At 39.1% G+C, this 14,673-nt stretch overlaps 1 protein-coding gene across 1 annotated transcript in view; it reads left to right on the forward strand.

Moving 5' to 3' along the window:
• The window catches only part of LOC126252006 (probable helicase with zinc finger domain), a 157,804-nt gene that overhangs the window by 104,986 nt on the left and 38,145 nt on the right, over positions 1 to 14,673 (forward strand). Inside the window, exons 11-14 of the mRNA XM_049952790.1 lie at positions 11,702 to 11,820; positions 13,303 to 13,449; positions 13,680 to 13,826; positions 13,925 to 14,108. Of these exons, the coding sequence (XP_049808747.1) occupies positions 11,702 to 11,820; positions 13,303 to 13,449; positions 13,680 to 13,826; positions 13,925 to 14,108 (597 nt within the window). The remainder of the gene's footprint in view (positions 1 to 11,701; positions 11,821 to 13,302; positions 13,450 to 13,679; positions 13,827 to 13,924; positions 14,109 to 14,673) is intronic.

A 14,673-nucleotide genomic window follows, 5' to 3' on the forward strand; every position in this document is an offset into this window, starting at 1 on the left:
GGGTAGTTGACTTACACCTTCTAGAGCACGTTGGGTGGCACGGGATACATGCGGACGTGCATTGTCCTGTTGGAACAGCAAGTTCCCTTGCCGGTCTAGGAATGGTAGAACGATGGGTTCGATGACGGTTTGGATGTACCGTGCACTACTCAGTGTTCCCTCGACGATCACCAGTGGTGTACGGCCGGTGTAGGAGATCGCTCCCCACACCATAATGCCGGGTGTTGGCCCTGTGTGCCTCGGTCGTATGCAGTCCTGATTGTGGCGCTCACCTGCACGGCGCCAAACACGCATACGACCATCATTGGCACCAAGGCAGAAGCGACTCTCATCGCTGAAGACGACACGTCTCCATTTGTCCCTCCATTCACGCCTGTCGCGACACCACTGGAGGCGGGCTGCACGATGTTGGGGCGTGAGCGGAAGACGGCCTAACGGTGTGCGGGACCGTAGCCCAGCTTCATGGAGACGGTTGCGAATGGTCCTCGCCGATACCCCAGGAGCAACAGTGTCCCTAATTTGCTGGGAAGTGGCGGTGCGGTCCCCTACGGCACTGCGTAGGATCCTACGGTCTTGGCGTGCATCCGTGCGTCGCTGCGGTCCGGTCCCAGGTCGACGGGCACGTGCACCTTCCGCTGACCACTGGCGACAACATCGATGTACTGTGGAGACCTCACGCCCCACATGTTGAGCAATTCGGCGGTACGTCCACCCGGCCTCCCGCATGCCCACTATACGCCCTCGCTCAAAGTCCGTCAACTGCACATACGGTTCACGTCCACGCTGTTGCGGCATGCTGCTACCAGTGTTAAAGACCGCGATGGAGCTCCGTATGCCACGGCAAACTGGCTGACACTGACGGCGGCGGTGCACAAATGCTGCGCAGCTAGCGCCATTCGACGGCCAACACCGCGGTTCCTGGTGTGTCCGCTGTGCCGTGCGTGTGATCATTGCTTGTACAGCCCTCTCGCAGTGTCCGGAGCAAGTATGGTGGGTCTGACACACCGGTGTCAATGTGTTCTTTTTTCCATTTCCAGGAGTGTATTTTACAGTCAGTATGGATTGTTTCATTCAAAATATAAAGATTATGGACACTTTATATTACTTTAAAGTGCCTTGGTTAAGTGAAGGGGCATGCTGGGAATGATTTTTTTTATTTAAAACCTGCTATTGTTGCATTTACGAGGGAAAAAGGTGTGCAGGAACTAAAATTAGAATATCCAGAATGGATTGCAGATGTCGCATTTTAGGTGGACTTGACTGCACACTGCCCATAGCAAAACACTGCAAAGTGGGAAACAGCTTATTTCTGATTGGATGGGGATGTATTTAAAAAGTCACATTGTAGAAGGAACAAATTCTGACAAGAGACACAGTTCCAATACCTAAGCTCACTGCCATTAAAGAAGATGCGAGTTTTGAAGAATTCACAATGGCCTCAAAAGAATTACAAGGATAGTTTTCTAAACATCTTGAGACCACTATCAGTCTCACATGTTTTTGAGCTACTTTCTTGACCGTTTGCCAATTCAGTTGAAAGTACCCTTGTGCTTGTGCAAATGTAACTGATTACTCTGTTGTGTAATCCCTGTTTTAAAGACAGATGCCTGTGCATTAAAACTGTCCAGGACATCTACGTTGTTTTCCTCTGGAAGAGTTTCCTCACCTCCAAAATATTTTGATCAACGTGTGTGTGTGTGTGTGTGTGTGTGTGTGTGTGTGTGTGTGTCAGAGAGAGAGAGAGGGAGAGAGAGAGGCCTTTTTCCAATAATTAAACTAAATATGTCACAATTAGGTGGCAACCTGTGTGCGAAGTGCGAAAGTCAGTGCATTGGCTTTGTCTGGCCATATCCTGAGGGTTTGTACCAGGTAAAAATTATATTATGTCTTCAGCGTACCAAAAATGAATAATATGAAAATTTGTTTCATTTATGATCTGTGTTGCTGAGAAATATGAAATCAGGTCATTTGCAGTGCAACTGCTTTGCTATCTATGTATGGTGTGTTAGCAGTTTCTCCCTCTTTCGCACTGAGCACTGTGGTGTGCTAGCCAGGGCAGGGCTGTCCCTGCTCTATGGTTTCTATTTGGATCAGTATTTGCAATAAAATTTATTCTTAAATTTCAGAAATGAATCATTCACGCAAACAGGGTTGTAACTACGAAGGGAGGGGGGGAAAAAGAGAGAGAGAGAGAGAGAGAGAGAAACTTTTTTATGGGTACCTATTTTGGCTTTCTTGGTGAAGACAGAGTCTATGATGTGAAACACCATTCTGCATATTTTTGTGATAGTTATTACACAACTGATAATGTTACCTGTGAGTAACAAGCAATTTTTAATTTTCTTGGATCAACAGCATTGTATCTGCACATTTATAGTGTTAAGCTGGTGAAACACATTGTTTTCTTTTGTCTTACTTACTGCGGAAGCAAAAATCTTATTTGAGAAAATTCAACAACTCAGTTCAAAACGCATAATGTTTATTGCACTCCAAATCTGCACAAGCAGCAGCAGAAGATACTGAAAATTTTAATGCCGTTGCTGTTGCAATTACACTAAATATGTACATTCAGCATTTCATTTTCAGTTTTCACTCAGTGGATTTTTCCAGAAAGATGTGTAAATCCACTGTTTACTTGGTAGTTGCTTAGAAGTTCCATTTTTCGACTGGGATATTCTGGCATATGTCAAGTAAGTCTTTCTTCTTGGAATTTTTGGCAATAGTTTATCATAGAGCATACGAAAGCTGAAATATCAGCAGACAGTACATATCTTTTGCTGATACCTCTCACCTTCTTTGCAGTGATTGGACAAACCCATGGTTGCAGGATTTTGTGATCTTTTCTTCCTTTTAGTGTAGTAGGGTCATCACATGAAATTTGTGGCCAGGCATACTCAGTTATTTTGAATGAGCATGTATGCAGGCCTTGGTTTAGTGCACTAATATCCCTGAATTCCTCTGGTTCCATCTTGCAGACAAGGAATTCATTATTCTTGGCATTGGCAATAGCTGGCTTACATTTGTTTGGATGATATACACCTTTTGTTTCTCTCCGTGAGTTCAAAATCATTATCATATTATAGGAAACTATGTGCTCTAATGAGGAATTTCTGGTGCAAGCAGTGAAATAAATAATGAAGATCAGATTCTGGAAAAAGAGAAATCATCTACCAGTTGTTGGTCTGCTCATTGCAGTGGTTGGACCAGATTGCCATATTTCAGACTTTATCATTATGACATGTATTGAAATGTGTAAGATCATACTTCAGAAAACACAGAGAGGTCTCTGCATGAAAACAATGTTACTACCAGTATTCTGTGTTGATGTGTTTTAACAAGAATACTGCTGCTTATAGAACTCAGAAGAATGATCCATCTGCGAACAGAAGAATACCTGCTGAAGATCAACACACCAAGTGACATTACTAGCTGTTGTTTTGCCTTTCCGGTATCAGCAGCAAGTGATTTGTATGCTGCTTTGGCTCTCACTCGATGAATTGTGTGTTCCATTTCAGCTTTTATAATTCTTTCGACAGGGTCTGCGCTAACCACCTGCATAAAATGTTTGTCGCTATATGAACACAAATCCGACCTTGGAATATCAAATTTAAATTTAAAATCACTTCTGAAAATACCTCTGTAATCTCTGTACGTACTTTCACTAATATTTAGTTCAGGGTACTTCTCCTGGAAAGGACATACATTATACGCATGCTCGGATCTCCTCCTAAATAGCAACTAACATTGTTGCACCTGGAGTAGTGCCTTTCTTGCTTTGGAAAGTATTTATTGTGTTTCTTTACTAAGTCTCTGTCATGATCTGGGATTCAGTGAGGCCTGTTGGAATACTTTCCTTATTTGTCTTTGAGGAGTGAAGTGTTCTTTCATTTGTCGATCAAAATTTGTACTGTTAACTGTAATACATGAAATATTACATAGTATCTTTTGACAGATACGTTTCTTATCAATTTCTAAAGGCAAATAAACAGTGGCAACGATACACACACTTCTGTTCTTCAACTCTCCACATCAATCATAACAGTGAACGGGAAAGCCAAAAATTGTATTTGGTTGTCATAATCAAATGTGTAAATTCTCTGAGATCTGCACCTTAACATTTGCCAATAAACGTCTGTATGAAAACTGACAGTGGCAGTCTGTTTCCTGCAAAAGATTGAGATTTCATTCCTAATATTTTGAATATCTTCCACAAAATCTGCAAACTTTATGTTTGAATGAATATCATACAAAAATAGGAATTATGTTCAAAACATTACAGTTCTTACTTAGTGTTACACTATTATATTATAACTCGCAAATTCTTAAACATATACAACTTTTGGCTATGTGAATTATGAAAAACTTTTGTCATTGCGAGTAGTAGTTACAGCATTGTTCCACTCACCACATTAGGTGACAGATTAGCTGGTATGGGACCAATTCTCCTCTATATATAAGGGCATCTATTATCACTGAGTGCCTTGTGTTTATTGTCTTTCTACTCACAAATGTTTACTTCATGGATCCTTTCTTTATTAAAATGCTTTTGCACTCTGTTCGTTGTGTTGCCCATGATGCCTTCACATGCAATGTTGTTTGTTTCAATACAGAACTTTGTAGTTCGACAATGGGATTAAAAATACCATGAGATGGAAACAATTTAATGAGCAAATGCTGGGTGTCAGGTACAACACTATTCCAACTCTAACATACTTCTGACAAATGTTGGTTACTATAGTGTTTGGGCAAACAATTCAAATGTTGCATATTTATTAGGAAAACAATTTCCCTATGTTTGTGCACCAGTACTCGTGTGTTGTTCACACATATCAGTTTTTTCAACTTCGCGCAGAATACATGAAAAGGCTGTTCTGACAGCTTCATGGCATCAACCGGGTGAACATGTTTACGGAGGTAGAGTCTTTAAACTGACCTCAGTTTGTAAGATTGTGAGTAACAATCTTTGTACTACACTTGGTGTTACGATTTTTTTGTATTGTTGCACTATCTTTCATGAACATTAAATCTGTAGAAATAAGTGAACTGCAGGTTTTTGTATATATGGTAACTTATCTAGTTCCTGATTATTTGTTTCTAATTTAGAATCATGTTGCTCTATACCAGCCACAGTCATTTCTACCTCCTGACACTGTCCTCAGACTTCCATGTCTGACTTCCTTAATATTCTCTTTGAAGTCTTTTAATGCTTGAATATGAGCCTCTTGATTTTTAATCAGTTGTCTGGTTCCCTTACCTCATTACCTGACTTTATTGGGTAATTTCTGTCCTCATTACTATATTTTCTGTCCTCATTTGTCACAGAAGTTGCATTATCAGCATATTACTTTCATGCACGTCAGTAGCCACAGGGTTGCTTATAACCAAATCTTGTGCGCACACATTGGAAATTTGGACCTGAATTGTCACTTGCAATTGAATTTACAGGATCATTCTTATTAAGTACTGTTAGCCTGTTAAGGTCTACAACACTCAAATTTGAATAAATTCCACCAACAGTCATGTGACCTCTATCATCAGAATTAGTCATTTTTGACTCAACTCAAAACAAAATGCTATTAAGTTAATAATACTTAGAATTAGCCAATTTCAGTGCAGCCCTATGTAATATCTGTTGGATTAGGACTAAAGAGCAATCTGAGTTTCGCACGAGTGATGCTTCACTTAGTACATATTTCTCCAGAGCATGATTTACAATTGTGTAAACTTTGCCCATCATTCTGTTATGTCCATCATACTGGAGCTAAATTATGTCCATCCATTGTCTTAAGTGAGATGCTAACAATTATGTATCTGCTCTTTGTAGAAAAAATACTCTCATAGCCTCCTTTATTGTTTTATTAACTTTAGTAACCATTGTCCTCCAGTGCCCCATAAAGATTCAATGGTCTTGGCCCTATTTGATTTTCTTCATACAGTAATTATTGGATTTGAAGCTCAGTGCCTCAACATCATTTTCTTAAAGCAAAATAATGCAGTGCTAAGAAAGAAAACTTTCAAATATGAGAAGATTTCTTAATGCTGTTAAAGTACAAAAAAAGTTTACCTTATTAATATAGTTGCCGGTAACTGAGTGCATGGCTTATGAATCTTGTAGTCATGAATGTACTGGTTTCATTCCTGCTGGCAGCAATGTCTTTCTTATTTTTATTTAAATTACATGTTTATTGACAAATGGAAATGTTGGTTAACAAATAAGTATAGCTGTTATCAACCCAGAGATTGGTGTGAACAATAGTTAGGTGTACCAGGCATGGTCCTATTGGAGGTGGTATCCTATTGCCATTGTCTAATCTCTGAACTGACTATGCAGCCAGTTGTATGGGGCCTACGGTTTAAGTGGACTATGAAGCACAGCATAACTTGGTGTTTTCACCTTAAGAAACATTGCTGGAGATGAAAGAAGTGACAAGTGATGGATAAAAATCGTAGGACTGACTGGGAATTTTACAGTGAATTAAAATTTGGTTCAAAAATATGAATTGTCAAAAAGAAAAGAAAATATTTTATTATTCCTAGGTAGAGACTGAACAGTATTGTTGATATATACATTGATCAGCCAGTATGTCCACCTTTGATATGGATAATAGCGATGACACATCATGGCATGGAAGCAGTGAGGCCTGGTTGGTCACTGGAGGGAGTTTGCACCACATCTGCGTGCGCGCGCACACACACACACACACACACACACACACACACACACACACACAAAAATCACCTAATTCCCGTGAATTCTCAGGAGGGAGCTGATGAGCTCTGATGCTACATTCAGTCACCTCCCAGATGTGTTCCATTGGGTTCACGTCTGGTGAGTTGGGGGATCCATCACATCAATTGAAACTCACCACTATGCCCTCAACCACTCCATCACACTCCTGCCCTTGTGACATTGCACATTATCTTGTTGAAAAAGGCCACTGGTGTTCGGAAACATGAGTATCATGAAGCGGTGTACATGGTCTGCAACCAGTTTACAATACTCCTCGGCTGTTATGGTGCCTTCAAGCCCCACTGTACCCACGGATGCCCAAGTGAATGTTCACCAGGGCGTAATGGAGGTGCCGCCAGCTTGTCTCCGTCCCCGCAGTACAGGTATCAAGGAGCTGTTCACCTGGAAGAAGACGGATTTGCACCCTCCCATTGGCGTGGTGAAGAAAGCATCGGGATTCATCAGACCATGCAGGTGCTCTTCTACTTCATCAATGTCACGTATCAGTTGTAGTTGGCACATGCACTGGTTGTTGGCTGTGGAGGCCCCTAGTTAGAAGTGTTCGGTGCACTGTGCATTCAGACACAGTTGTACTCCGCGCAGTAACCTCTGATGTTAGTTCTGCCACAGTTCGCCCGCCACCTGTCTTATTTTACCAGTCTGCCCAGCCTACGAAGTCCAACATCTGTAATGAGGGGTAGCTGCCCAACTCCAGGTTTCACTTTGGTTTCGCCATGTGTTGAAGACATGCAACACAGCACTCCTTGAACGCCATAAAAGTTATTCAGTTACCAAAATGCTTGTGCCAAGTCTTCGGGCCATCGCTATCTCTCGTTGGTCATACTTGGAAAGATCACGAACCTTCCCCATTCTACACACAGATAGCATGTTCACAGATATTACATGCACCATTTGTATGTCTGACTAGCAGTCATTCCTCACCAGGTGCTGCAGCCATCACCTGGACGGGTTTATACCGATAGTAGGTCAGTTGTTATAATGTTTAGGCCAATCAGTGTATAATTTTCTCCTCATTTAACAATAGGGCATTATGTATGTCTGTTTCAAATTTTAATTTACCTTCATACAGTCCATAATGAAAACTAAAATGTTATTTTTATTAAAAATTATGGTTCATTATTTGTTAATTAACATTTCCATTTGTTAATAAACATAGAATTCAGATTAAAGTTGCTACTAATCTGAATCGATCCAATGACCTTGATTATAAGACTTTTACATTAAGTGCTCAACTACTGGTGACTGTTAATAATCTAAAAATGCTTTGTACTTAACTGCACTTGGAAGTCTTAATATCTTCAAAGCAACTTTTTTAATGGAATTGTGTTGTACTGCCTTAGAAAGTTGATGCCTAGGCACTGAGCATCAAATAAAAGTATCTAGAAAATGGATGATGGCAAGTTTGTGCCTCGTACCATTGCAGCATGATTTTGGCCTTGTAATATGGACAGTTACCCTGCTGGAAGGTGCCATCGCTGTTGAGGAAGACATCAAGCATAAGAGGTTACAGGTGACCATAATAATGTTCATACAGTCCACAGCTGTCGTCGTGCCTTCGATTACTACCACAGGTCCAATGGAGGTCCAGGTGAATGTCTCCTATAAGACTATACTGCTCCCACTGGCTGGCATCCAATGGCCATTGGAAAGCTCTCAGTTGAAATGATGGTAAATTTGAATGGAGAATGTTATTTAAGAGTAATTTTGAATGATGGAAAATTTGACAAGATGATGGCGGACATTGTTTGTGTAATTTTTCGTCACATATATTTATTGAAAAAGGAGTTTTATTACCATTTATCTCACAGTACCCTGAGTTTCCTCATCTATTAAAGCTACGGTCAAGGATAAAAACAAAATAGCACAGAAATTTCTAGAGTGGCAGAAGTGTTTCATCTATTCCACTAATTTATGACATAGGGAGAAAGTAAGAAGAAAGTCAGTCAGTGTTCTACACACAACATAAAATGGGAATGCAGTAAAATAAATTTAAAAAAAGGAGCTCCCCAGTTCTTCCTAGGATAATATGGGTTATAAGTTCACGTAATTTATTATTTTAGTGCACTGTCAGGACAGAACCAAGTAGAAGAAAATAAATTTTGCGTACGTGCCTTTTCCAATGTGGGGATGAAGCAAGTCTAAACATGGTATTAAAAGTTACACTGCCCTTTGGAAGAAAGTTGACGTAACCATCAGTTTCTGAGTGTAACATTTCCTTGAACAGGTTTTCAAGTATGTTGTTGTTGTTGTTGTTGTTGTGGTCTTCAGTCCTGAGACTGGTTTGATGCAGCTCTCCATGCTACTCTATCCTGTGCAAGCTTCTTCATCTCCCAGTACTAACTGCAACCTACATCCTTCTGAATTTGCTCAGTGTATTGATCTCTTGGTCTCCCTCTACGATTTTTACCCTCCACGCTGCCCTCCAATACTAAATTTGTGCCTCGGAACATGTCCTACCAACCGATCCCTTCTTCTAGTCAAGTTGTGCCACAAACTTCTCTTCTCCCCAATCCTATTCAATACCTCCTCATTAGTTACGTGATCTACCCACCTTATCTTCAGCATTCTTCTGTAGCACCACATTTCGAAAGCTTCTATTCTCTTCTTGTCCACACTAGTTATCGTCCATGTTTCACTTCCATACATGGCTACACTCCATACAAATACTTTCAGAAACGACTTCCTGACACTTAAATCTATACTCGATGTTAACAAATTTCTCTTCTTCAGAAACGATTTCCTTGCCATTGCCAGTCTACATTTTATATCCTCTCTACTTCGACCATCATCAGTTATTTTGCTCCCTAAATAGCAAAACTCCTTTACTACATTAAGTGTCTCATTTCCTAATCTAATTCCCTCAGCATCACCCGATTTAATTTGACTACATTCCATTATCTTCGTTTTGCTTTTGTTGATGTTCATCTTATATCCTCCTTTCAAGACACTGTCCATTCCGTTCAACTGCTCTTCCAAGTCTTTTGCTGTCTCTGACAGAATTACAATGTCATCGGCAAACCTCAAAGTTTTTACTTCTTCTCCATGAATTTTAATGCCTACTCCGAATTTTTCTTTTGTTTCCTTTACTGCTTGCTCAATATACAGATTGAATAACATCGGGGAGAGGCTACAACCCTGTCTCACTCCTTTCCCAACCACTGCTTCCATTTCATGCCCCTCGACTCTTACAACTGCCATCTGGTTTCTGTACAAATTGTAAATAGCCTTTCGCTCCTTGTATTTTACCCCTGCCACCTTCAGAATTTGGAAGAGAGTATTCCAGTTAACATTGTCAAAAGCTTTCTCTAGGTCTACAAATGCTAGAAACGTAGGTTTGCCTTTTCTTAATCTTTCTTCTAAGATAAGTCGTAAGGTTAGTATTGCCTCACGTGTTCCAACATTTCTACGGAATCCAAACTGATCTTCCCCGAGGTCTGCTTCTACCAGTTTTTCCATTCGTCTGTAAAGAATTCGCGTTAGTATTTTGCAGCTGTGACTTATTAAACTGATAGTTCGGTAATTTTCACATCTGTCAACACCTGCTTTCTTTGGGATTGGAATTATTATATTCTTTTTGAAGTCTGAGGGTATTTTGCCTGTCTCATACATCTTGCTCACCAGATGGTAGAGTTTTGTCATGACTGGCTCTCCCAAGGCCATCAGTAGTTCTAATGGAATGTTGTCTACTCCCGGGGCCTTGTTTCGACTCAGGTCTTTCAGTGCTCTGTCAAACTCTTCACGCAGTATCTTATCTCCCATTTCGTCTTCATCTACATGCTCTTCCATTTCCATAATATTGTCCTCAAGTACATCGCCCTTGTATAAACCCTCTATATACTGTACTCCTTCCACCTTTCTGCCTTCCCTTCTTTGCTTAGAACTGGGTTGCCATCTGAGCTCTTGATATTCATACAAGTGGTTCTCTTCTCTCCTAAGGTCTCTTTAATTTTCCTGTAGGCAGTATCTATCTTACCCCTAGTGAGACAAGCCTCTACATCCTTACATTTGTCCTCTAGCCATCCCTGCTTAGCCATTTTGCACTTCCTGTCGATTTCATTTTTGAGACGTTTGTATTCCTTTTTGCCTGCTTCATTTACTGCAATTTTATATTTTCTCCTTTCATCAATTAAATTCAATATTTCTTCTGTTACCCAAGGATTTCTATTAGCCCTCGTCTTTTTACCTACTTGATCCTCTGCTGCCTTCACTACTTCATCCCTCAGAGCTACCCATTCTTCTTCTACTGTATTTCTTTCCCCCATTCCTGTCAATTGTTCCCATATGCTATCCCTGAAACTCTCTACAACCTCTCGTTCTTTCAGTTTATCCAGGTCCCATATCCTTAAATTCCCACCTCTTTGCAGTTTCTTCAGTTTCAATCTGCAGATCATAACCAATAGATTGTGGTCAGAATCCACATCTGCCCCTGGAAATGTCTTACAATTTAAAGCCTGGTTCCTAAATCTCTGTCTTACCATTATATAATCTATCTGATACCTTTTAGTATCTCCAGGATTCTTCCAGGTATACAACCTTCTTTTAGGATTCTTGAACCAAGTGTTATTTTCAAGTATATAATTCTCATTTTAAGCCCTTCCCTGGTCCAGGCTTCTTCTTCTTCTTCTTCATCTTCTTCTTGCTTAAACCCTGTGCGAGAGTCATGCTGAAAATGTTTTATCTGCATTTGTAGCCTTCCCGCTAGTGTCAAGGTACAGTATACACAAACAGTATCTGCATCAAAAGTGATGTTAAAATGATAGACTTGTTGGACCGTTTATGGGCTTGTTTGAGAAATCTGTGAATGTATAGGAGCAAGTTCGACAAACAATATTTATCATACACTGGGTCCCTCAACACTATTAATGAGCATTTATAAATAAAAATGTAGTAAGTCAGTGCAACATACCTTTCATAATGTCTTATTTAATTAATTGATGACTTTGTTTTCAGGTCATTTCTCTCACATTCTTCTTGATGAAGCAGCACAAGCAATGGAATGTGAAGCAATAATGCCACTGGCTTTGGCCAGTTCAGAAACTCGTATTGTATTGGCTGGAGACCATATGCAGGTAAACTTTCAATATGTGGAATCCAGATTTCTGTTTTATCTAGGAATAGCTCTTTTGAAACATATCTTGGGCAGTACTGGAATTTTGCCCCTGAATATAAGTATTGTCCAGCTTTTCTGTCTCCTTGTAATTGTATAGTTCTCCCAAATGATTTTTTTCAGTACAGTGTGAACGTATGTTGTTATAAGTATGAATACATGTCCTGACAAAAATGATCATTTTCGGTATTGTGTTAAGGGGGGCAGGACGTCAAACAGGCCAACTTGGAGCAGGACATTTTAATTTCCAGTGTCTATACACAAATAAATTCATAAAACTTTGTCAGCATCACCAGGAAGGATTCAGGATTCACACCCATTGCAGTGGAAGTTCAAAAACATAACAAAATAATTTTTTTTAAGTGCGAAATTTCATCATTTTTTCACTTACTAATGGCTGCATTTGTTGCTATAGGTACACTTTTCTTCGTAAGTTAGAGAGATTCTTCGATGAATTTTGCACAGCATACACACCATACTCACAGGTGTATGAAACTCTAGAATTTGTTTAATTTATGAAAAAACGAATGAACTATTATATTTTAAACTTCATGTTTAGAAAAAACACAAATTTTATAGTTAATTACCTCAATTTTTACCACAGTTTTTAATAGCTTTGGAAAATTCTTGAGTTTCATACACATTTAAGTATGGTTTGTATGCTGTGCAAAATTCATTGAAGAATCTCTCTTACTTATGAAATAAAATGTACCTATAGCAACAAATGCTGCCATTAGTAAGTGAAAAAAATGATGAAATTTCACATGTAAAAAAAAATTACTTCGTTATGTTTTCGAACTTCCACTGCAATAAGTGTGAATTCTGAATCCTTCCTGATCATGCTGACAAAGTTTTATGAATTTATTTGTAAAAGTATAGACAGTGGAAATTAAAATGTCCTGTGATGCCTCTCCTGCTGCAAGTTGGCCCGCTTGAGTCCTACCCCCCCCCCCCCCCCCCCCCTTAAAGTGGTCGCATTATTCATATTTACAGACCTAGTGTTACAATAGAATAGAAAAGGCAACAAGCTGTAGGTTTTTGAATGAAAACTTTATGTGGATTTTTCACTTTTGTAACCAAGGTCATCAAAACACATTTTTGCAGTGACATACAACTTGCATACAGCCAGTTCATATCCTGGTGGTGGAAAAAAATTTCATCTCCATTATTTGGTTATGAAGGACACGAGAAGCAGTGGTATAAACTCTTTGATCACTGGGCAGTATACTAACATCCTAGTCTAAATTTCAGTCTTAGCTGTATCTCATGGACTGAGGGCATATGACACTGTTGTTGATTTCTGTTGGGTTCATGAAGATTGACAGTCCCTCAAGAGGAGTAGGCTCTGTCAAATTAGTGTCTTGTTATAGTGGTGAACTGTGTTCCATCATTTTGTACTAATTGTAGTTCATGGTGTTATTAAATTTATTCTTCTGGTTTTCAGTTAAGTCCAGAACTGTTTTCCGATTTTGCCAAGGAGCGTAATCTTCATGTATCTTTATTAGAAAGGCTGTATGATCATTATCCTGCAAGTTTTCCGTGCAAAATCCTTCTGTGTGAAAATTACCGTGCTCATGAGGCTATTATACAGGTAATACATGTATATTACATCTGAGAAAAAATGTGTTATTTTGTGTTTAAGTTTTTTTACATTATTTGAATGCTGTAGTTTCATTTTTGTGTAGAGAAAGCTGATGATAACAGTAGTTTGTGTAATCTCTTACTATGCACATTGAAATTTTGTAGGTATTAATGTGGGGATTGTGATGAGTGTTAATATCTTACAATGACAAAGTAAAAAAGTTTTGTTTTGTGTTTCAGTTCACATCAGAGTTGTTTTATGAGCAAAAATTGGTCAGCAGTGGAAAGCAACCAAGACATGAAAAGTTTTATCCACTTACTTTTTTTACAACTCGAGGAGAAGATATTCAAGATCAGAATTCAACCGCTTTCTATAACAACTCTGAGGTAAACAGCATGCATAGATCTCTGTTACAGCTGGAAAAGCCCAAGAACTGTGAAGTAACAGATGTATGATTAGTAAAATAAAATCATAAATTTTGCAGGTGTATGAAGTTGTTGAACGTGTGTGTGAACTGCGCAAAAAGTGGCCTACTGCATGGGGAAAAATGGATGATCAGAGTATTGGAATAATGACACCTTATGCTGATCAAGTTTTTAGAATTCGCTCGGAACTACGAAAAAGGAGAATGGGTGGTATTTCAGTGGAACGTGTTCTCAATGTCCAAGGTATGATTAAAATAAAATATGTAATAATGTTGTTGATGACTAGGTTTATAGGATTTATTATTTGTTGTCTTTAGTTCAGTGCTCCCTGGGCTTTAATTGGAAGAATTGGAAGTGCACTATCTGCACTGTATTTTTTGCCAGCCTTTTAGAAAAGATGATGCAGAGGCACATTCTGCAGCCTTGGTGAATGTTGACAGTTGTTTCATAGTATATTTGTGTACTCTAGTTCCATTTTACACTAATTCTACAAATTCTTCAAGTGTTCATTACCAATCTAGGGAGATTGCAAAACAATAGTAGCTCTGAATGAAGAATTATACAAAATTGTCAAATCTTAAGTAGCCAGTGACGCATGGCCTTTTTCTACCATTTTAAAGCCAATCACTCTTATAACAAGCGTTTGTCCTTGATACCTATTGTGGGTGTTGCACACTTTATTAATTGATGAGTCTCTGCTTTATTCACAGAAGAAATACGTGGATAAGTTTAGTTCTAATAACAACTGAAAAATCATTCGTGACCAATTGAAAGTAACAGAAATAAAGTTTATGGCATGATACAAAGT

Source organism: Schistocerca nitens, chromosome 4 (assembly GCF_023898315.1).
Source record: "Schistocerca nitens isolate TAMUIC-IGC-003100 chromosome 4, iqSchNite1.1, whole genome shotgun sequence".
Lineage (NCBI taxonomy): Eukaryota > Metazoa > Arthropoda > Insecta > Orthoptera > Acrididae > Schistocerca > Schistocerca nitens.